The sequence below is a fragment of the Protopterus annectens genome, chromosome 2.part0 (assembly GCF_019279795.1).
Source record: "Protopterus annectens isolate FY-2018-M chromosome 2.part0, PAN1.0, whole genome shotgun sequence".
Lineage (NCBI taxonomy): Eukaryota > Metazoa > Chordata > Ceratodontiformes > Protopteridae > Protopterus > Protopterus annectens.
Window position 1 is genome coordinate 1,308,553,958 of NC_056728.1, and position 24,548 is coordinate 1,308,578,505.

General features: G+C 39.8%; 1 protein-coding gene across 2 annotated transcripts in view; it reads left to right on the plus strand.

Annotated features, from left to right (window-relative positions):
• Positions 1-21,416: 21,416 nt before the first annotated feature.
• The window catches only part of SNX17 (sorting nexin 17), a 1,062,675-nt gene continuing 1,059,543 nt past the window's right edge, over positions 21,417-24,548 (plus strand). The window contains exon 1 of one of the 2 annotated variants that reach the window (XM_044061496.1): positions 21,417-22,589. In XM_044061496.1, coding sequence (XP_043917431.1) covers positions 22,530-22,589 — 60 coding nt within the window. In that variant the 5' untranslated portion in view covers positions 21,417-22,529. The remainder of the gene's footprint in view (positions 22,590-24,548) is intronic. The other variant, XM_044061495.1, reaches the window with a different exon arrangement.

The following is a 24,548-nucleotide window of genomic DNA, read 5'->3' on the forward strand; positions in this document are numbered from 1 at the left end:
ATTTCCATCCCTGAGAGTCTGTCCTAGTTCTTCTCAGCTAGTCTGCCACAAAACATTTGCTCTGATTGGACAACGGATGTATGTAGAGTGAGACTGTGCTGTATCCCAGGCCACCATTTCTAGTTCGCACAGAAGGAAAGACCTGTCTTCCCCTTTGCTTGTTTATGTACTGTGGTGTTGTCTGTAATCACTTGTAATGGTCCTGGGGACCATAAATGATTGAGGGAGTTGAGATTATTTATTAGTTCACGTTTTTTAAGTGCTTGAGCCCAAGCACTGTACAAAAATTGCAAACAGTCCAACACAAAAACAATAATAATTAAAATATTAAACAAATGAGTATAAGCAAGATTGAACAAGTGTGATTTTAAAACACTTTTAAAACCAGCCAAGGTAGGTATGTCATGCAAACAACCAGGTAAAAGACTCCACAAAGTGGACTTTGGTAATTAAATGACGACCTAAGAAATCAAGATTGTAAGGTGGAATGGCCAGAAGGTTGAGGGAGCTGGATCACAGGGTATTTGAAGGTTCATAACCCCATTTAGGTGATCCTGTAGATAAGCTGGACCATGGTTGTGAAGGGAAAGGTTTACCAAAATATTAATTTTGTAAGTAACGCAATGTTTAATTGGAAACCAGTGTAAATTCTGAAGAGGAGATGCAATATGGTGATGCCCTAGAGTTCTAGAAAGCAATTGAGCAGCAGAATTTTGCACAAGTTGCAGGCATGCAATATCAGAGTCAGGGGGACCAACAAGTAAATCAGTGCAGTAGTCCAGGTGACATTATATAAGACAATGGACTACTGTAGGGAGGTCACCGGGAGGAATAAGGTGCTTGATCTGGGTGAGATTCCGGAAATGGAAACAAGATGATTTGATGACAGCTGAAATGTGGTCTTTAAGTGTCAGCCTGTCATTTAGAATCACCCCAAGATCATGCATCTTAACGCACAAATTTAAGTTTGTCACCACAATAAATTATTATTGTTACTGTATTAGAGATGTTGAGCTTCAGCCTATAACTGACTATCCAGTCATGGATAAGTTTCAGATTGTATGAAAGAGAAGTAACTGCAGACACAGAATCCTGAAGGAAAGAGAAGTATAGCTGTGTGTCATCAGCTTAGCAAGGATATTGCAATCCTCTTGAATAGATAGCATCTTCTAGAGGCAGTAAGTAGATGGCAAAATGTAGTGGACCAAGAAGAGAGCCCTGCGGAACCACACACTCCAGAGGGTAAGCAGAGGAGGAATTCATCCCTGAAACTGTTCTCTGAGAACACTGTGATAAACAGGATGGAAACCATTCCATAACAGTGTCAGAAAATCCAAAGTGAAGACGTAAATGCTCTAAAAGAACAGTATGGTCTATTAAGTCAAATGTCAAAGAGAGATTAAGAAGGACCAAAACAGAACAATGACAGTGATCTCTCACAACAAGGAGATCATTAAAACCTCCAGTATCAACTGTTTCTTTGGTGTTCCTAACCCTAAATAAAGACTGGAATGGATCAACAATGGCTTGAGTATGAAAAAAATGACTTCAACTGGGTATAAACTAATTTCTTGAGTATCTTATCCAAGAATGTGAGATTCAAGATAGGGTGATGATTGTCGAGCTCATCAGAATCAAGCAGCAGCTTTTTAAGGATTGTGTCATTAAAGCCTATTTCAAGAAAGAGGGAAAACCCCCAAGCCTAAACGAGATGGTGATGATCTTGAAAATAAGTGCACCAATGAATTTGAGGGATGCAACCACAAGCCAAGAGCCAAGGGTCTAAAGTGCAACTGGTATTACACATGCTGTACCCTCTGATCTCCAGCATGCATAGTATTATGCATGCCAGAAATTAGAAATTAGAGATCAGAAATGTCAGGAATGGCAAACTCCTCCCACATTGAATGTAAAAAGTCTCCCCTTAATGAACTAGAATTATTATAGTTACAAGTAGGAACTATGGTTAGAAAATGTGGTCTGGTTACAGTTTCTTCATTTGATAAAAATGATGATGGTAACAACCAGCCCTATGTCTTTTATTTATCCCTAGTTCAGAACACAGTGATACAGTAGTGGTGGGAAGCTTAGGGACAAAAAAAGGACAAACAACAAGCAACTGGTCTATAGACTAGTCATCATAACAATAATAATACTAAAAACATGGGATAGAATAATAAGGGTAAACTTTCACAAAAGTTTCCAAAAGTCAAAATGTAAACTAAACATAACATAGGAGGATAAACTGGTAACCATTTGTAGGGGAACGATACATGCACAATAATGTTTTGGAGAAGGAATGAGGTTTAAAAGAAGTCAGGATTTGAATGGGCTATGTAATGTTTGACTGACAATGACCAGATAGATTATGAATGATGTATAATGTTTGTAGCTAAAAATATGTCAACATGTTTTATTTTGATTTATATAAATGTATGATTGCTTATGTCATAAGTGATAATTTAATAATGATGTTTCTTGTTTAACAGGAAAATGGTAACCATTTGAAATGTCAGGACCCACTAGAGCGAGTCCGTAAACATGGAGACTGAATGGCTGAAAAACAGACTTACATATACCAAGTCCAAGATAGCCATTTCTCAGAATATTCTCTTTTCTCCAATGTGTGGCAAACTTGGAGATGGTAAATATAAATTTGGGGGGGCCCGGGGGTGGGGCTTGCCCCCTGCTAAAAAGTTTAAAAGAGAATAAGTGATCTTTTTTTTTCCAAACTTGCAGGCACTCAACATTACAGGTGGCAACATTTCAGTAGGGAGCCGGATAAACTAACTAAATCAGCACAGCTACTAAATAAAACTAAGGCAGAATCAAAAAGTAGTAGAGTTATAATAAACCAAAAACTACAGCTTGATCATAATTGTGTAATGATTAAACACCAGAATTCACTGTAAAGTCACTATAAACGAGAGAATAAACCAAGTAGCAATTTGATGAATCAAGCAACACAAAAAATATAAGGTTGTATTGTACAAAAACATTGCTAAAGCGGAAGTAGCAAAGAGTATATAAAAGAGCCATACAAAAACAACTACAAAAGAGATAATCCACGTGTTGGACCACTTGAACCAGAAACTCCCTATCAGAGGATATATAATCCAGTATGTCCAGCACAACACAATAATGTAAAAACCACAGTTGCAAAATCCACAGCTAGATTGCCTCCAAGTTCTTTTCTGCAGCCAATTCCTATCAAGGCAGCCCAGGTCAAACCACACACCTGGAGTTAAATGCCCTCAAGATTTTGCCTGTAGTCAGTTCATCTCATGACAACCCAGGGACATCCATGGAACACAACGACAAAGCAGACCCACAGAAGATAACGGAGGTTCAGAGATGGTAAAATGAATCAAAAACTGCCCAGGACTCTGTTTGCACAATGTATCAGTCCACCAAGAAAGCTGCAGAAAGTCTAAGACTTCTAGCTGAGCTGCCAGCTTAATGCATCTTATCAGTTCTCAGCTTTAGATCAGCAAGCACAGGGGTTGAAGCAGCCCCCATAGCCACATTTCATAACTGCTTAAAGAATCTTATGAAGAATTCAGCTTAAACATATAAAAAATGCCAGCAATGCTTTGTGTCACACTGCGACCTTTTGCTTTGAGGTTCTGGAACAAGAGCAGGAATTAAAAGTTATATTAGTTAATAATCTGCCCATGACTGAAGCATTGTTTCTCTGTGTAAAACTATGCATCAGTATTACAGAGTTCTACTGTTTTGTGCCATGAATAACGGCACAAGCTGCAGGTATTTGAAATTATGTTGCAGCTTCAATTTCACACACAATGGCAACACAACAAGAACATGTTTGCCATCTTGGTCTCATTGACTTACTGACAACATCTCTTTTACATATATGTGTTTTGGTCTGTCCTTTTTGATACATAGACCCTGCACTTTACTCCCATTGGCACTGATCCCCAAGCAAAGTCTGAGGCGTCTATAGTTACAAACTTTGCAGGAGCTGGAAGGGAAAATAGGAGCCACGGATTCAGATAAAATTGGTCTTTCTACCAAAGGAGTTCTCTTTTATAAATCCTAAAATAGGGATCTGAAACATCAGGGGATGTTGATATTGGGCCATACTGATTTTAGGTACCATTGAATTTTCTCATTTGGAGTCTGCGTAGAGGAATCATGCGAATCATGGAAGACATGAAACCTAGTTTCCTGAGAAATTCCATTGTTGAGGCTTTGGTCTGAGTGGAAAACCTCAGGAGTAGATCTAGATATAGATCCACTTTTTCCTGGGAAGAAAAGCTTTTTCATCTAAAGAATCCAAGAGATACCCCAGAAAACAATCTTGTGGGAAGGAGTCAAACAAACCTTTTGGATGCTCTCCTGAAAACTTGTCTACGAAGGAGATATCTCACCCAAGATAGAGATTCCTAACACTTTGAAAAAATCTCTGCAAAGATAAGTAAGTAAGTAATCTAAATACAGAAAAATGTGAGTACCTTGCAGTCTACAGTAGGCTATCACTGGAGCTATACAATTTGTGAATACTCTTGGAGCAGTGGATAATCCAAAGATAATGCAGAGAACTGGAAGTGTGAAACAGACACAGAAAACCTTAAAAATATTGGAAATGTAGTTCTATAGGAATGAGATAATAAGCATCCTTTAAATCTAAACTTACAGGGGAATGAGAGGTCGTGAAGGATATAATTTAGAACTTTGGAACTTTCACAAACTGGTTTTGAAAAGAAAGATCTAGAATTGGTCTCATTGAAGCTTTTTTCTTTGATACCAGGAATATTCTTGAATAAAAGTGTCTATCATCCCTGGAGTTAGCAGATGCTGAATAACAAGAGATAAAAAAGATATTTGATCTGTTGGACAAGAAGGAATCCTCTGAAAAGGAAGAAGAGATTCCTACTGCCATCTGTATCCCTGATGAATCATTCTCAAAATCCATTTGTCTAAGGCTGCCTTTTGCCAAAGAGAGAAGTGGAAAATAGATTTTGGGAAATAATTAAATACTTATCAGTGTGGGAAGGAAGGGGAACATTTAGCAGATAGTTATTCCGATTTATTGGACTGTCCTTGTTTCTGGAGTTCTCCTTTCTTTTTGTAAACCCCGTTGCTTTCTAAAAGTCTGATTGCCAGCAGATTCTGCGTCTGCTTATTTTCTTAAATGATGCATAGGTAGCTGTGAAACTCATGACAAATTTGGAAAATGAAGACTGAAATTTTTTGAGAAAATCCCTGAATCAGCTTCCCTTTCTCAGGGCATCTGCAGCAGATGGTACAAACATAACCTCTCTCTCTAAGGGATAGCTTAAAATTTCAATTTTAACATTCTCAGGAAGGGTTTGTATGAGCAACCTAGCAAACCTTCTTATAACAGTTACAGTAGGATCAGCTCTGAAAGTCGCATCAGATGAATTATAAGCACATTTCAGGACTGTTTAGTCACCTGAGACATAGAAGCAATAAGATTGCATAAATATGATTTTACCCCAGAAGAGAGAAAAAAAGCTATAATGTCCTCATATTTTCAAAAGTCACAAACATAACTTTATTGCTTTACCATCCTTGTCAGAGGGGGAGGGATTAGCATTTATCAGATGTTTAGCAGCTGAGATATTTACCAAGGAAATCACTGATGGGTCAGATCTGGGTTAAGGTAATAAAAACATATAAGACTGAGTAACTTTATACACTCTATCCGCTTTCTTAGGGGCAGCTGGACGACTATCAGGCGAGTTATAGGCTGTAAAGAAGGGTGGTGTACAACAAACAACAACAAAAAAATGACCAGACCACCAAACTGGAGCCAAGAATGAAAATAAAAATAAAAATGAAAACAGAGCAAGTGATTTAGCGCTTTCATTCTTTTACTCTTAGAACGTCTTCAGAAGTTATAGGCTGTAATAAAGACTCTAATGATGGAAGAATAGGAGGAACTAGAGTAGATTTACAAAATTCCAGTTGCAATAAATCAGAATATTTCTTTAAAGTCAGTGGAATATCAGAATGTTTCTGCTGAAACAACTGATTCATTCTGGGTACCTTTCTAAGGGACTGTAAGAAGAAACACTCTCCTCAGAATCAGAAACCTGAGCAGAGAAAACAGAAGCTGTTCCCTCACAATAGTTTTCCTGTTCAGTGTCTTGAAACTCCTCAGACAATGATGAATTATTTTTTCCTCTTACCATGAACACCAGAACTGGAAGGACCAAGAGTCCAAACTAAATGCAGCCCAATAAATCACTCATGTCCAAATTAGCAGAGACAGAAGAAGATAAATGTCTAACTTTCTGCTTCTTTTTGACAGGAATTTCTATAGAAGCAGACCTACTTTCGATAGGCAAATCCTCCTTAGGACAAGCATCCTAATATGGCTAAGCAGACAGGTATTCCCTCTCCTTCCTTGGAGACAGACAAGAGTGGTTCTTCCCTGCCCACACAAGGCACTTCCAACAGCCACAGAGGATGTAACTAATCCTGCTTCATGGTGGCGGAAGCAAATTTGTAGCCTGCTGAATTGGCAAAGGCTGTTTGGAAATGTTCTTCTTCTTGTGGCTAGATGAAGGGAGAACCATGGAATCAGAAGGCTGCTCCATGGTGAATCCAGAAATGATGCCTAAATCCTGGGGAAGACTGTTAGCAATAGTCGGAGAAACAGGTATTAAAAAAAAGTACATTTTTCCAACAAAAAGACAAACTGAAAAGGAATTTAAACACTTACGCCAGCCCCTACAAGTAATTTAACTCAAGTTTTAGTTAGGAAAAATAAAGTTTAACTTAGTTTTAACAATTTTTTCAACAAAAGTAAAAAGCCATTCTTCACTGTAAAAAGTGCCTAAAAGTCATGTGACAATCTTTCAAAACACTTTTCCTAGCTTAAAATATATAAATTTGCAGAAAAGTTAAGTCTTTGTCATAAAAATAAAATGTGGAAGCAAACCCCCCTCCCCCTGAAAAGAACTTATCTACAGTATAAAGCAATGGAGAGCTGATAAGCAAAAGTCAATCTTCAAAAGACTGCAAGAGGAGCCCACTTCAGCAGCAGCATAAAATCTCTGAAGCGCTTGGCACCCAAACCAGTGTTTTTCTTCAGCTCTGCTTGCAATGATAAACATCACTATATCTCATAATGTGTAACAAATGTGTTTTATAAATGTGGAACAACAACTTACTGATAAATCAGAAAGAAAACTCACAGGATGGCTAAAATATATTACTTTAATCCATAAAAAAATATTTTGATGAATTAATATGATTCAGTATTATTCACACTGGATATTAGTTAAAACATTCCTTTTAAAGTGAAACATTGTACTTTTAAGACTCAAAATGAAGAATGTCCTTCATAAACAGGTGTACTTGAACAGTTGTCATTACACCTTTTCTCCCAAGATTGCCTGTTTTAGGCAGGATTAGGGGAGAGACAGAGCAAAATTCTGAGCCAAAATCATGGACAGTTGAGAGGTATACCTAACAGACAGTCATAGCTGGTTTTAGTCATCAGCGAATCCTGTGGTCACTGGGGGCCCCCAACCACAGCAAATTATCTTATTTTGATATTTTGTTACAGGTTTGTCGAACCAACCAAAGCTAATTCAGATGTCTTAAGTATGTAATAAACCAGGCAGGTAATAATAACTCAGAGGATGAAGAATCCTAAGGAATGGCACCATTTCTTCTCCTTTAAAATCCTCTGGTTATAGTGACAGTGTTTTGTCAAGTAGCAGCCTTAATTTAATTAAATGTTATACCACTGACATAGGGCTCTTGACTTAGTTAAACCCTTCTGGTGGGCATTCTCTCCATTAAAATTAAAATCATAGCTAGAGTTAGTCACATGCGATACCTACAGCTGCAGGGAGCCTCTCATCATCCTTATTAGCTGGCCCCAGTAAAAGCTGCTGTTGGTTGGGGAGAAATGAGAAAAAAAGATTATTCATTCTCAGATTATGCATTTATCCTAAAAAGGGTTGTGATAAGACCCTGTTAGGATAAAGCCCATAATCAGTGAATCAATGTGAGAGAGGTTAGTACTGGAGATTGGCAGCTGACAGTGAGCAATTCAAACGTTTACCTGGGGTTTTAAGAAGAGTAGACTTCCAATCTTCGGGGATGGCTTTCTCTTTCAGGGTGTTTTATAAATACTGATAAGACACTAGTTATTATAATTCTCAACTCTGTTCACAAATTCTGTCCAAAGCCAAAAATAATACTGGAATAATAGCTTAAAATCATAAACCTTTTTTAAATTCACTTAAAAAGTAAAAAAAAAAATAACACATTTTGCATCAACATGCATTTTTTGAACAATTAGAAGTATGAAACTCTAATTTCTGGCACTACTGACTGCCTGTAATCCTGAATGATTTACCCGCACATCAAAATTTTTATGAGGGATAAAGCAAAAATATGAGGCAAAAATCAGGAACATTCTGTGAAATTGGTGACAGGTAAGCATCACTCCTCAAAGAGGTGAGTAAAAGAGACTTACTGCTGCTGCTGTTCGACGGCTGCTAACTAACAGTTATCAATCTGTTAACATTGCCATTATGCTTGTGTGTGTGTGTGTGTGTGTGTGTGTGTGTGTGTGTGTGTGTGTGTGTGTGTGGAGGGTTGCAGTATATTTAAGGGTAACAAGCTGACAATAATTTCTTTTACCAGACATGGACCTTATGCACCATAGGTGCTATATTTGGTGGTTTGGCACAAGTAGGATATGTGTATACATTAAAATGTGACAGCAGTTACTTAAAATACACAACTATGGGCTAAGGCCATTTGAGTCTTTGCTCTCACCCCACTCTTAACATGAGATGGACGCAGAGACAGTGACTTTCATTTTTTTTGTGGGGGTAGGGAGGCAAGCAATATTCCGAGGTAGGATGTATGTATCCTCATAAACATTGTCTTGTTAATTTATCATAAGCTACTGTTTTGTCAGCTTTGAACATTAAGCCATGGACACAACTTATATCTTCTCTGAAAGAACAAATTAAGACTGATTTTCGTTTCTTACTTAAGAATTTTGTTCACGTCACCTCTAGATGAAAAGATTGGGAAATGCTCTAAAATGTAGCTCAGAGCATCTGTAACCCTATGGCTTTTGGCAGCTATCCTGACTTCAGTTATTTCATTATTGTGCTGTCTTGGGCAGTAAAGGCCTGGTAAAAGGATACAAGGAAAAATAAGGCAGAACAGAAACATTGTATTTCCTTTTTTTTTACTTTCCTAACCATAATTTGTTCTTCAGGTCATCACTGGATGAAAATGTTGTTTCTAAAATCACTTCAGAGCATGGAGAAGGCAATGGCTGCTGGAAAAAGCTGTAGAATAAGGCAAATGTGAGAAAAGGAAAAAAGTGACGTGTGTGATGTGATGTGGAAAAGGGGACAAAGGAGAATCTGTGTGTGGTGAAGAGTGAAATAGTAGGGAGTGGATGGGGCACCATGGAGACCATCACTTCTGGCTCCATTTCATCTAAAGCCGACCATGTAATGTAATATTGTTACAAATAAATGTCAGTTACTGCAAATATCCTTATGTGAAATGGACACACATGGTATGGTACACAGGTCTGTCATCATTTTAAGAGTATTGTAGCTACTGTTTAGTCTGTGCCCACTAATCCTAAAACTTTGCAATGTGAATTAAAAGGTTGCTTAGGAGGGGTGGCAGTGACAGGTTGATACTTAGACTGGAAGTATCCAGGAGCACACAATTTTACGCAGGGGGCCACCAAAATGCTAATACTGGCTCTGCAGACAGTTTAAAAATTAGGGGATACTTCCTTAGATAGCTACTTCAAACGTGATCCATGAGCTATATATAATTAGTTTAATGATATATACATTACATATATACCACCAGCAATATATAAGATGAAAATGCATACGTCTTCTTCCTTGAGTGCTTTCGCAGATATTAGAGTTACTGCGCTGCTTATCAAAAGTTTCAAAATAGTAGCTGTAACTGGAGGCGCATAGCAATTGCTTGCAGATTTATTGGTGTCTGATGCAGCATAACCCAACTACTAAGTCTGTATGTAGTTCATTAAGATCACTGTATACCAGCATAATACACGGTCGATCTGACGATCTAATTCCAGCTTTAGGATGCTTTCTTTTTCACAACCATACCTCTCAACTGTACGGAATACAGATTTTTGCAGAATGTCCGGATTTTTGCCTCATATTTTCAAAACTTTTTCATAAAAATGTGGTTTCTGTCAAATCATTGGCAAATTTTGAACACTGAAATCAGAAAATAATGACAGTCACTTCAGTTTTAGATTTCATACCATTCAGAAACTTCACGCTAATGCAAAGCCTGTTAATCTATAAAAGCAGTATTTAAAAAAATTGCCCCTATTCTGGGGGCTCTGTCCACCCATTATCTGTGGTTTTGTCCAGATTTCTTGCTCTTAAGATGTTTAAATTTATGCCACAAGCACTGCAGGAAATGGAAGGTTGACACTCCCTCACTACATCCAACATGCCTACAGGGCAGTGCCTAAATGAATAAGTACATGCAGTTCTTAGCTCGCCTGTGAGCTGGCGCTTATTACTAGCCATGACTGCATGGTTTACATGATACCTCTTAACTGTACAGATTTTCGTAGAATGTCCAGATTTTTGCCTCATATTTTTGGTGTGTTCCTCCTAAAATCTGTACTTTTCTGGCAAATAGCTGAGGATTGAAGTCATTAAATAATGACAAACATTTGAGTTTGACTCCACATCCTTCAGAAAATTCATACTAATGCAAAACCTATTATTCTATCAACTTTCTAAGTTTGTAAGAGCAAAATTTAAAATCTGTCCCTATCTCCCCCCCCCCCCCAATCATTTTAGGCTTTGAAAAGATTTTTTGCTCTAAGAGGTTGAGAGGTATGTATTATATCCAACCGCCTCACAATTCAGCACAGCTAAAGTGCTCCCATTGAATGAGTCTCTCTCTCTCACCACGACAGCTGGTTTGTACGTGCGTGTGTGCAAGAGTGTAGGTAGGCATACTCGGTGTACTTAAATGAGTACATTTTTTACGAACATCTCTTGGAAACTTCAACATTCAAAAAGTAAAGAATGTTTATAACTGTGTAAATGAATACTTATAGTATAGATGGATACAAAGAATGCTTATGTGAAAGGAATGCACCTCTAAAACAAGCTTTATATGTGTATAAATGATAGCAGTTAAATACACATCCCTTCCTGCATGTCTGGGAGTAGCATTTTGAAGGTTTAGTACATTTTTAAAATGATAGGTGAGTGGTGGGGCAACAATATATATTAGGTATGAGTGCAAAATGTAAATTTCTGGCTGCCCTCCTGCGTGTCCGTGACACACACTGCTCAGTCATCCTGATTTTCCAACTTTTCCCTAGCTCTCTTTTTTATTATTTTCCCATAAACTGCTGAGGGGTATAGTACGTTTATAATGCCACAATTTAATTTATTTCCTATTATGTAGTAAATGCTTGCTGAAACAAATCATGCAGTCTTATCAAATTCTAAGAGAATTAGAGTAATGTTTAAAACTGTTCTTGATTTGGGGCTTTTGTCCCATTATTTTGGTCTTATCCCCTTATTCTTGAGCAAATAAGTTGAGACTGAGACATCCTATGTGATATAATTTATTTTATAAACAAGCACTTTTTAAATTTACTCAGGGTAACTACAACACATAAGGGGTGAATGAGTAGCAATATGTACAATGAGAGGGTGGAAACTTGTGGGGTCACTAAAGTGAACCCTACCTACAGCTGGCTTACCTGCTCCATTAAATGCTTGATTGTTTTGTTTTCTTATGCGTTTTGCTGCTTTCAGGCTTATTACCATTTATCTCACCAGCTGATACCTCAACTGTCCAGAATTTCGCAGAATGCCCAGGTTTTTGTCTCATATTTTTGGAATGTTCCTCATAAACATGGGTGCCGGAACCATAGAGCCAGGGGGAGCGGGAGGCCCCCCACACGTTTACAGCTGCAAGACCCGTCGGGAAAAATGAATGAAGTGGAGTTTTCACTCTAACGTGGATTTGTGCGGGGAAGTTAAACTGACTAAATGAGCTGCTCTTGTTCTCTTATTGCTCTGTGTTACATGAATTATGCTGCCACAGTCATGCCGGTAAGGAGAGTTTTGTTCTTTTATTTGCAGAAGTTATGCTGCTCCTGTGTGTGTGTGTGTGTGTGTGTGTGTGTGTGTGTGTGTGTGTGTGTGTATAAAATGCCCCAGTTAGGTATACCTGGTGGTTAGTGTTACTCACGCTCAAACAAGAGCCTGAATTCTCTACCCGTACCACAACTTGTGATTCAGGGAGTTGAGTCCATAGCTCTCAACTGTCCAGATTTTCACAAAATATTTGTCTCATACTTTTGGTCTGGTCCTCTTAAAATTAGCATTTTTCTGGCAAATCATTTAGAACTGAATTCACTAAATAATGATATTTCTTTAAGTTTCAGTCTTCCTATCTTTCAGGAAATACATGGTAACACAAAACACTTTATTTTATCAACTAAGATTATACAAGCAATACTTAAAATGTGTCCCTGTATTTGGGTCAATGCTCCCCCTAAATAAATTTTGGCTTTTTCCAGATTTTTTGTGCTGCGAAGTTGAGAGAGTTTAGTTGATCATCAAGTGGATTTTACAAGGAGCTGAGAGCTTCAGGGGAAGAGAAGTTTAATGCTACTTATGCTAAGTTGTTTGCATTGCTAGTAGCACAACAGGTAGTATACTTGCTTTTGATGCAGACGGCTGTGGGTACTACTATGACAGTATGCAGATGGATCACTGATACTGTACTGTGTTGTACTTTAATGGGAGTGGATGCTGCAGTCATATGAATGTCCTCCTTTGGGGGAGTTATTTAGTAACTATGAACCCATTATCAGTTTGCCATCCATTCCCCATTGCAAAATTACTAGCTTATCATTTTTTAATGTAGCGTAGGCAATGTATTCTTCAAGGACAACAGGCACTTTATTTGTAGATGAAACAATGAAATATAAAGTTGCTTGCTAGCAGCAACCTCTTTGTTAGTTACATATCCCTTTAATGTGGAATTATTTAGATGACTTACCTCTGCAGAGATTTTGATATTTACTGATATTGGTAGATTGTAATGACAGAAGTCTGAGTGCCCTTTTATGGTTGAAATTTTCTGAAATGGGTAGTCATTATTGGTTAATACATTTTGTTTCATTGCTCACTAGAAGACTGTTCCAAGCTACAAATTTAAAACACATTCTAACAAGTGGTGCTGTATTATACAAGGAATATAATTTAATACAATCAGGTTAATACAATCAGGTAGGTGAATCAAAGAACATATACATGCATGCTTGCTCACGGGATACAAGAGATCAAAATAGGGGAAGAGACCAGTCACCAATGGTGTCCCCCAGGGTTCGGTGCTGAGAGTTTTTCCTGTTTGGCATATACATCTCTAAAGTAAAAGGAAATACCAAAGGGCTTTGGCCGACTAAGTTTGAGCTAGGAGCAGTTATTGAATCCCCAAATAACTTAACCATCATGCAGGAAGGTTTGTCCCAAACAATAACTGGTGTCAGAATCATGAATTGAAACTAAACTCCAACAAATACATTACTGTATCCTTTGGGAAGTCATCTTCTCCAAGGAACTGCCAAATTGACAATGCCCCCTGAGAACTGACCCAGTTGTTTGTCATTTGGGAACTTGTGTGTACAGTGACCTAACTTTTGACCAACATGTGCCCAGAGTCATAAGAAAGTCTTTCTGTATTGCACAGTTTATAAACAACTTGATTGTGACTAGATCTATAGATGTTATTGTCCCCCTTTACAAAGCCCTCATTAGGGCAATCATTTTGTATAATGCCCACTTTGGTATGCATCTCTCCAGACCCATGCAACAATTGGAATACCCACAGAGATACCTTACTAAAAGGATACAAGTCCTAAACAGTAGGTCTTACATGGACCACCTCAAAGATTTATCACTATACTCAGTATCCTACAGAGTGCTTAGAGGTGACGTCTCTGGCATACAAGACATTCTCTGACCTAATACAGATGGACCTACTGAACATCAGCAACTCAGATGGCATCAGAAATACTCAGCCCAGGTATCTAAACTGAATGTTGTGGAGAAATGGATATATATCCAGAACAGACTATCCATTCAAGTAAAACAAAGCTCATCCCTGTCCATATTCAAATGCAACTTGTAGCTAAGGATGGGTAATAGTAAATGTACTCCAGGATTATCCCTCGTGCCACTAATGGATAGAGGCAGTTCCTAAATACTGCATTTCTTACATGGGTCCCCTCAAACTATCTACAGTGTGATCACATTTGTTCTCACTAGGGCTAATATACAATTACCAGCCATGGAATAGGTAAGACCAATCAGGAAATGTTAATTCAAGCACCAAAATGGAAATTGGCTAAGCTTAAAATGTCCTCCAAGTGAACCTATGTTGTGGTAGCAAATAGTTTTTAAAAATTGCCCTTTTTAGATCACTAAGTGCTCTGTCACCCTCTGACCCCCCCCCCCAGTCTTCAACAGCTTCCAACGCCTCTGCTTATAAAATGTTGTGTTTTCTGGAAAATTAGTGAGGACTGAATTCACTAAATAATGACAGACATTTAAGTTTCAGATCTCAAATCCTTCACAAAATGTGTGGTAACACTAAACCCTTTATTCTAACAATGTTCTAAGTTTATAAGAGCAATATTTAAAATGTGTCCCTAATTTTGGGCCCTTGTCCCCCCCCCCATTATTTTTTACTTTGTCCAGACTTATTGTTCTAAGATGGTGAGATGTATGATCCCCTTTTACATTGTACCCACATCAATTTAAATGCAAACTAGCAAAATATGTGCTAGGGTTACCACCTGTCCCTCTTTGGTCACTTGTGTCCTAAAAAAAAAAAAAACTAAAAATGGCAAATGCCCTGTGATTTTTAGGACAAAAATATTAAATAGGATGTTCTTCGTCTCCCATTGCTGCAGTCCTTACATATGGGTATTCCGCTGTCCACAATCGGCCCGAATACCAAAGGGCTAGAACCGGCGTCGGTCATCGGCGCCCGAGACTAATGTCAGTACGTGCCAGTACAAATGCGCATGACCGACGCCATAACCTCAGTCTTTCTTGCCGCGTGGTCCTAAGCAGAAGCAGCTTTTGCAAGTGCCGTTCGGCGTTCTGGAATTGTCGGTTTTCGAGTTTCAGACTGGAGACCAAGTTGGGCTAAGTACCCCGTTGGGGACACTTTTGTCTTTTTCTTGCCTCAGTATTGACGGATGTCAGAAAAAGTTAATAACTGTATTTCTTGTGGGAAACAGATTACTCATAGGGATTACCATTCACTCTGCATTCCTTGTTTAGGGCCTGAGCACGACATTGTTGGGTGTCGCTTTTGTGCTACTTTTAACAAGCGTACTATTAAACGTCGGTTGGACTGTGCTAGGCTGTTGTTTGGTAAACATTGTAATTACAACATGCCGTCGGATTCTCCGACGACTGGTTCTTCTAAGAAACGCAAAGAAAAGTCTTTGCGGTCCAAACAGGATGAGTCGTCCACTCCGGACGCCGGTTCTGTAGTACCACTGGCTACTTCAGCGGCTCCTTCTGAAAGTTTACCTGAGTCTCAAGGGGAGCCTTTGTTACTGCAGGAAGTGGCTTCTCCTGTGTTAGGCCAGGCTGAGGGTGCTTCTCTGCTGTCAGTGGTTCCCTCCCCTCATAGGGTAGTTAGGCCTCCTCCTTCTCAAAGCAAAGCCCATTCTAAGTCTAAGTCTGCCCCTGCTGGTGCTAGTCCCCAGGGTCCAGCTCCTAGGAAGCACATGTTAAAGATGGCTGAAGATTTGATTACTTTAATTAGGGGTTCTATGCCCCCCCTGTGAAGAGGCCCAGGGTAGAGACAGAGTTGGAGGGTTTGGTTCAGTCTTCCAATGAGTCAGATTCCTCTGTAGAAGAACTTCAGGATTTCCCTCCCTATTCTGATTCGGAGGCTGAGGACACTACTCCCTCTGCGTCCCCTCCAGAAGATTTTTCTTTCTCTGAGACTTTGCATTCCATGAGGAAGCATTTCAAATGGGAGGGCCAGGATTATTCTGATTCTCGTAAAAGACTAAGAGAATTCTTGTTTTTGCCTCAGCATAGGCCCTTGGCTATTCCCCCTGTACTGGATGTTGTTCAGGATGTATTTTCTGAGGCTGCCCTTAACCCAGATTCTCTGCCTCCTGCCCCGGTTAAACCAGATAGATACTACAGGGTTCCGGAAGCTCACAAGTACTTATATAAGAGTCCTAGGGCTGATCCAGAAACTATTACTCAAGGCCCCAAAGGTGTTAGGGCTTCGGTGGTTAGGAATCCAGTTCCACTGGACAAGGATGCTAAGGCCCTGGATAAGTGGGGTAAAAAACTGTATACCTCTTCTACTTTGGCTATGAGAGCTTTAAATTGTCAGTTTCATATGCTCCGGTATCAAAATTATTTGCTGGGCCAATTGAAATGTAAAGTAGATGCTTTAGCTGAAGGTATTGAATGTAAGGAGCTTCAGGATTTAGTGCATGCTTCAGACCAAGTTGGTAAGCATTCTTTGCAGTGTGGTTTTGATGCTTTACAGGCTTCTTCCAGGGTGGCTGCTACTAGTTCAGTTGTTCGTAGGCATGCTTGGCTTAAAGATCAGACCTTGTCAGAGCATGTTAAGGCTCGAATTATGGATGCTCCTCTACAATCTGATGTTCTTTTTGGTCCTCCAGTAGAATCAGTTTTGAAAAAGATGGAGGAAAAAGCTAAGTCTATGCAGACAGTTAAGGACTTTTTACAGGTTCAGCCCCCTAAGTTCAGTAGGTATTGGCCTGCTAAGGGATGGTCTTTCCCCTCTTCGGATTATCAATCTAGGGGCAGGTCGAGGCGAGGTAGAGGTAGGGCTTCCTCTCAGGGCCCTGTTACTTCTAGGTCTTTGAGTTCTTCTACCCCTTCTGCTGGGGAGGGCAGGGGTCAGTCCTTTCGGAAACAGACCCAATGACCCGTGTCTTCAGCTGCCGGACTCTGCCTTGCTGGCAGCCCCTCTAGGAGGAAAACTGAGACTTTTCAAAAGGAATTGGCATTTGGTTACCCAAGACAAATGGGTATTGGACATAATAAATCGAGGCTACAAATTTTATTTTCACACATTCCCTCCTTTCAAAGGTATGCTGGATGTGCCTCATCAGCAAAGACTGGAAGCACAGACACAAATTTCTTCTCTGCTTCAGTTGGGAGCAATACAGGAAGTACCTTCTGCAGAAAGAGGCACAGGGTTTTATTCCGTCTTTTCTTAGTGCCAAAGAAAGGAAATACTTGGAGACCAATTCTGGACTTGTCCATTCTAAATACCTTTCTGGAAATTCCAAAATTCAAGATGTTAACACTGCAACAGCTGTTACCTATGCTGGGCAAAGATCACTGGATGGTGACTCTGGATCTCAAAGAGGCCTATCTTCACATTCCTATCAGGCCCAGTTGCAGGAAATTCCTGAGATTTCGGAATGGGAATTTGCATTATCAGTTCTCTGCATTGCCCTTTGGCTTGTCTACTGCCCAGGGTATTCACAAAAGTCCTGGCTCCAGTAATAGCTTTTCTCAGACTAACAGGAATTCAAATTTATCCTTATCTGGACGACTGTTTGATTCTGACTCAAGGCAAGCACGAACTTCTTCAACATCTGCAGTATGTAATGACAGTTTTAAGATGCCTAGGGTATTCTGTGAACGAAATAAAGTCCAGTCTAGTACCCTCACAAGAGATGTGTTTTCTGGGTGTGAAACTGAATACAGCTGCTCAGATGGCATTTCTTACCCCGGACAAACAAAGAAATCTTCACCTATACTTCCAACAGCTATCAGTAATGTCCAGGCTGACTGCAAGGACAGTCCTTCAAGCCTTGGGGTTCATGGCATCTTACATTCTAGTACTTCCCAATGCCAAACTGTATATGAGGAAGCTACAATGGTATCTCAAAAGCGTTTGGACTCAACACTGCCACGATTTGGACACTGTCATTCAGATTCTACCTTGCATTCAGAGAATTTCTGTGGTGGGCTCAGGAATGTCACCTAAACAAGGGGCTCTCTGTGACCCAACCAGAGGCAAGTCAGATATTGACGACAGACGCCTCGGAGTCAGCCTGGGGAGCTCATTTCAAAGGAAAATGGATTCAAGACCTTTGGCCCCCAGAGCTACTTCACTTGCATATCAACATGAAAGAGATGCTGGCAGTTCAATTTGCTTTGGAAGGATTCAAAAGCCTACTTCAACCAGGACTGGTGTTGATTCGAACAGACAACACGACTGTCATGTGGTACATCAACAAGCAAGGGGGAACTCATTCTTACCCTCTTTGCAGACAAGCAATGCTGTTATGGGAAACTGCTTTGAATCTGCACATCACTCTTCGAGCATAGTTTCTGCCAAGAGCACAAAATTCTTTAGCAGATGTTCTGAGCAGACAGATTGTGGATCCTCAAGAATGGAAATTGGACCCTCAGGTATTTCTTTAGTTGACAATGGCTTGGGGAACTCCGGACATAGATCTGTTCGCTTCTCCTCTGAATTTCCAACTGCCACTGTTTTGCACAAGGCTATTTCATCCAAAAGCCTGGAAAATAGATGCACTATCCTTCAGTTGGAGCAACCTTCACGTGTATGCTTTTCCTCCTTTGCCTCTTCTTCCAAAGGTGCTGTTGAAAGTCAGGAGGGACAAACCTTGCATGATCCTTATAGCACCGGATTGGCCTCGTCAGCATTGGTACCCTCTGTTGAGGAGCTTAATTCATGTACCACCTTGGCCATTACCACAGATTCCTCACTTATTGTCTCAGGAAAACAATCATTTTCTCAATGTCAGGGTGTAATCCCTACACCTGACAGCCTGGCGCATTCTGTTTTAGAGAAGGAGGACCTTCAGCTCCCTCAACAAGTTTTGGATGTTATTTTGGAAGCCAGGCGTCCTAGTACTCGAAAAGTTTATGCTGGTAAATGGAAGAGATTTTTTCTTTGGAGTTCAGCTAAAGGCTTTGATGTCGAATTGCCTAATTTGAGTTGTACATTGCAATATTTGACTATTTTATTGGACAAGGGTTTGTCCTTCTCTTCTGTAAAAGTGCATGCTGCAGCTATTTCTGCTCACTATGATTGTGACCCTCCTTTATTTTCACATCCATTGGTTAAACAGTTTCTTAGAGGGGCAAAGAATATAAGACCCCACGGAGGGCTCCTACTCCTACCTGGGATCTTAATTTTGTTTTGGAAAAGCTGACTCTGCCTCCTTTTGAACCTGCAGCTACAGCTGAATTGCAGTTGTTGTCTTGGAAGACTGCTTTTTTATTGGCTGTTACTTCTGCTAGAATGGTATCTGAATTACAGGCCCTCATGGCAGTGGAACCTTTTCTGATTTTTCACAATGACAGAGTTTCCTTACGTACTAATCCTACTTTTCTGCCTAAAGTGATTTCTAATGCGGCATTGAACCAATCTATACATTTGCCTACTTTTTATGCTAACCCCCAAAATGAAGGGGAAAAAGTTTTGCATTCTTTGGATGTACATAGGCAGTTAAGGTATTATTTGAGCAGAACCAAAGAGTTCAGAAGATCTCAACAATTATTTGTTTCTTTTGCTTTGACTTCACGAGGGAAAGCTGTCTCGAAACAAACTATTTCCAAGTGGATTGGCCATTGTATTGCTTTTTGTTACTCTCATCATGGAAAGGATGTTCCAGTTGGGATCAGGCCTCATTCTACTAGGGCTACGGCCACTTCTACTGCTTTTTTGAGAGGGGTAGCTACTAAAGACATTCTAGAAGCAGCTACTTGGAGTTCTGTACATACCTTTACAAAGCATTATCATTTACCTCTTTATTCTAGGTCTAGGGCTGGGTTTGCCACTGCAATCTTACAGGGCATGTCAGCAGCTCCTAATGCTATTTAGTTGACCAGCCTCCCTTTTTCCATTGCTCTGGGATTCTACCCATATGTAAGGACTGCAGCAATGGGAGACGAAGAACATAGTACAGTTTTGTACCTACCATAAATGTAGATGTTCGAGGATCTCCATTGCTGCAGTCCAATTTTCCCTCCCTCCTTCCCCCCTTTTCTTTTTAGGTTGGGGTTTGGGTGGTGTTTTTTGCATTCTGACGTCTGAGGCAAGAAAGACTGAGGTTATGGCGTCGATCATGCGCATTTGTACTGGCACGTACTGACGTCAGTCTCGGGCGCCGATGACCGACGCCGGTTCTAGCCCTTTGGTATTCGGGCCGATTGTGGACAGCGGAATACCCATATGTAAGGACTGCAGCAATGGAGATCCTCGAACATCTACATTTATGGTAGGTACAAAACTGTACTTTTTCTTTACTAGTTGCATAAAACAGTTATTTTGTATCTGAAACACCCAGGTGTTATATGAAATGCACAAGCAACTCTAATACTACAATAATAAGCTTTTATTTGGGGGGAAATTAAGTTATTTCCTTAACATTGGCCATGGGTATGTTTTGTCCTGCAAAATCTCACCTTTCTACAAAAAATGTCCCACTATGGGCATCTGAAAAGGTGGCAACCCTAATACGTACTGCTCATTATTATACCTCTCAGCTTGCAGACACCGACAGTAAGAACAAGGGACCTTGAAAAATTAGTGTATCCAGCTAAAAATCTGGGCATCTTATTATCACAAAATGTGAACACTAAGTAGCACACAACTTTTCCAGCAAGAATATGGGATACTACTCAGAAATGCATATTTAAAAACAGCGTGGCAAAATGTAAGCCCATTATCAAAGGGTGTACAATCTGTAGATCGTAGTGCACTGTACTGAAAAAATATTCAACACCAAATTAATTTATTTTTCTTCCAGAGGAAATATGTAAGATGTGTGTTCTCGTTTTTCATGTTATTGTTGCCACAAGTATGTGGACCACGTAGTGGGGTTTCTGTGTACTAAGCAATTTCAAAAAAACACGTGATGGAGGGGGGTGGTTCACATAATTGTGTGAAGGGGTAAATCAATCCTGAAAATATAGGCATACTTCCAAAAACAGGGACATCCGGTATAGAGGTAAACCAGGCCTGAAAATAAGAATGTTCATTCAAAAGAGAGAAACCTAAGCAATATTACTGCAGCTAATCAACATATTGTCACCGACCGCTGCCGCTGTGAAAAGGTGATTACCACCGGCAGATCCCGAGCAAACATTGCTCCCTTATTAGCATACAAATCTCCTCCCACTTAGGAACCCGCCAATGCCCTTTCTTAGCTGAACGGTCCATTTAAACTGCTGAGTACTTCTTCCCCAGAGACAGAGTAGTAATACTTTACATCTCAGTCTGGTATGTATTTTCTCAACTATTCACCTCCAGAGTGGTGAACATTTAAAAGTATTAGGCACATTCTGGAGGCCATCAGGCACAGTTATGGGGTATGTGGTGCTTTTTTCAGGCGCTCGATAGTATGATAAAATCCAGTACACTCCCATTCGTCAGGATTTCCTATAATATTTAGTGATGGCAGTGCTCTTGGGTTTTATTGGAAATTCATAGCTAAGCCAGGTAAAATTGGTGCACTCCTCGTTTTTTTTCCGAGTGGGCAGTTACATATTTATTTTTCCAATCTGGATGTCAATAAATACAGTGACCAAGACAAGGGCAGCAGTATTTTGCAAGTGGAAAAGCTGACAACTTTCCCACACGTACGGTACACTGTATCATATTTGGTTGTCTTCTGCAAATTTACGCGAACTATGTAATATACTTGAAATCTGCATATTACTGACAAGGTATGCAGCTTTTAAAAGCAAAGGACTGTTTATAAAACGCTTGGAATTGTCGTTTGGAGTAAAATAAAAATAAATGCACACATGGACCCTACCAACTAAAATACCGGGTGCATATTCGTCGTACCAATGGAGATTCTTCAAGCATTAACGGGATTAAACTTGCACGTAAAATTCCATACTAATCATTTATGTTTGTAATGTTTACTCTTCAATAATACTAAGTAAAGACAAAACACAGAAACAATTTCCTTTTAATGCCACTAATCACCACCCCACTCTTATTACATGTGGTATATGCGAAAATCTGCCACAACATAGTGGAAAAGCTACGGGAGGCAGACTAGAGAACTGCAGAAGTTTGCTTTAGGAGGCGGAACTGCGATTTGATTTGACGAGCTGATCTTGACGGGACGGAACGTCGAACCATAACAACATTCTGCTGTTCTTTTACCTCGTTAGTGTTCTGGCGAGAGGGGAGGTTCTATTGAAACCACTGTGACGCTGGCTCTGGCAAGGAGGGGGAACTTCAACGCAGTATTAGTTTTATGAGCAGGAAACTGATCTGCCTGGATTTCTAGCCAGGTCTGTAATAATATAAATGCAGAAATAACGCGAGAGAACATCACACTATTATTTTTTCCTCCCCTTTAAAGACGTACTTTCGCTGTAAAGTAGCAATTTGTTTGCAGTGCTTCTAGTTCCCGGAAGAGTCAGCAGTTTAAATTCGGAAAGATGCATTTCTCCATCCCGGAGACAGAGGTCCGATCTGGGGACGGCGGATCAACATACGTGGTAAGTGTTTACACAGACCTATAGGCAAAAGGGGGTGTACGTACGTCTTCAAATGCTGTCTACTGCTGTATAACGTAAAATCATTCTGCCCTACCCCGTATTCTGAGTGTTTGCAGATTTTTTGCAGTCACTTGGTAGTTGCCAACAGCGTATAAAGAGCGGTTTTGTGTATGGAATTTCATGTAGTGGTTGATTTGTGGCTGCAGTTGGTTGTTTCTATGTTTTAGCTGTTGTGATGCTGATTTGGCAATGTGGTGTAGTGAAATATTTGGTTATATTTTAGGAGCATAAGGTAGAGTCTAGTGACTGCATATGGCTTGCATAATCTGAATTTTATGTTTTTTCAGGTTAAGTGTATTAGTTGTGTAACTCATTTGTTATTGCGAAATCCTGTAGTAGAATAATAAGATGCCAACAAGAGTTAGTGCTAAGGAATCGGTGTTTGGAGTGCTGTTTGCTGAAATTCATGCACACCACGAAGGCTAAGCTCTAATGGGGGAGAAAAGACCTTAAAAGTTTTAACATGTACGGGATAGTTTTTGTGTCTTGAGTTGGTACCAAGTATCCATTCTCAATGCTTGATACTTAGCAATGTTTTGTTATAGTTAGTTGAAGTAGCAGTTGGGGGACGCATTTGTATTTGCATACATATTATGTTGTCATATTCTCCCCACCCCGTGGAAATGGGCAGACTGTGGTGAAAAGAAGCTGTTGCTTGCCTTCTGCCCACTGGTAAGGATTACAGCCCATCATACTGGGGCTGGGACAGTTGATGGTGTTGAAAATGTGAAATTACTGAATTTCTTAAATTAAATAATTTCAGATAAGGTGCTCTTAATTATTAATAACAAATAGCCTTTAATGGGCTTCATTTATTGTGTAAGAAATTGCTGAGTAGAATGTAGGTAGTGGCTGCCAAGCTGGATGACTGTTTTAGTGAGAACGAGAAGCAACACTGCTTGCTTTAAAGTTTGTTCTAGATCATGAGCATGATTGTTGCTACTGACAAAGCGTAAAAAGGTTTTAATTGTCCTAAGCAAATCCTGTAGCCTAGAAGTAGTTTCTGCAGTGCGTCCCATGCTTCTACTAACATAGTCATAACAAGAATTTAATTGTCTTAAGCAAGTTTTTTTTAAAGATAGAAGTAGGTTCTCCATGTTGCCATAAACGTAAGTGCTTTCACTCCAGCAAGCAGATGCTGATCATAGTAGGGTAGAAGGAAATCCATCCTCACCCCATTTTTCTTATTTTTTCCACATGGGGTCAGGTTGTCTCTTCAACAGTGACAGTCCTGTTGCACTAAGGATTGCACCATCAGGTGGCTAGCCCTGTCACTGTTGTTGTTTTGTTTAGGGCATGTGCCCTTGAGTTACTGTTTCTCACACATCGCACATATTTTTAAGGAAGTCCTCCTTCATCCCTTGATCACAGAGTGCGTGCGAATCTGACGTCCTCCAGAGTGCGTGCGAATCTGACGTCCTCCTCCATCCCCTGGTCACAGAGTGCATGCGAATCTGACATCCTCCTCCATCCCCTGGTCACAGAGTGCACGCGAATCTGACATCCTCCTCCATCCCCTGGTCACAGAGTGTTATTCTTCCCTTTTACCGTGTGCTGTTTCAACTTGAATTTTTTTTCCATTCTGAGCAGTTCTTGCTTTTTCATTTTCCTTTTGTCTGTGTTTCTTGCTGCTGTCTCTACTGCACAGCCATATGCATTTATTCATCACAAGTTCGGTTTTGAATGTGTTTTTTTTAAGTATATCATAATTTTTTAGTAATTTTTTTTTTTCTAGTTCACGTGTCATGAAGTCTGTAAGTGGGCACTTGCTTTGAGCGAAGTTCTAAATGGTTATTTTCTTGACTATTTGTATGTTAATGAGTGGGCAATTTAAAATAGAGTGGGAACTTCCACTAGCAGTGATGCAATTTTTTTTCTAGAAATCACAGTTTTGTCTTT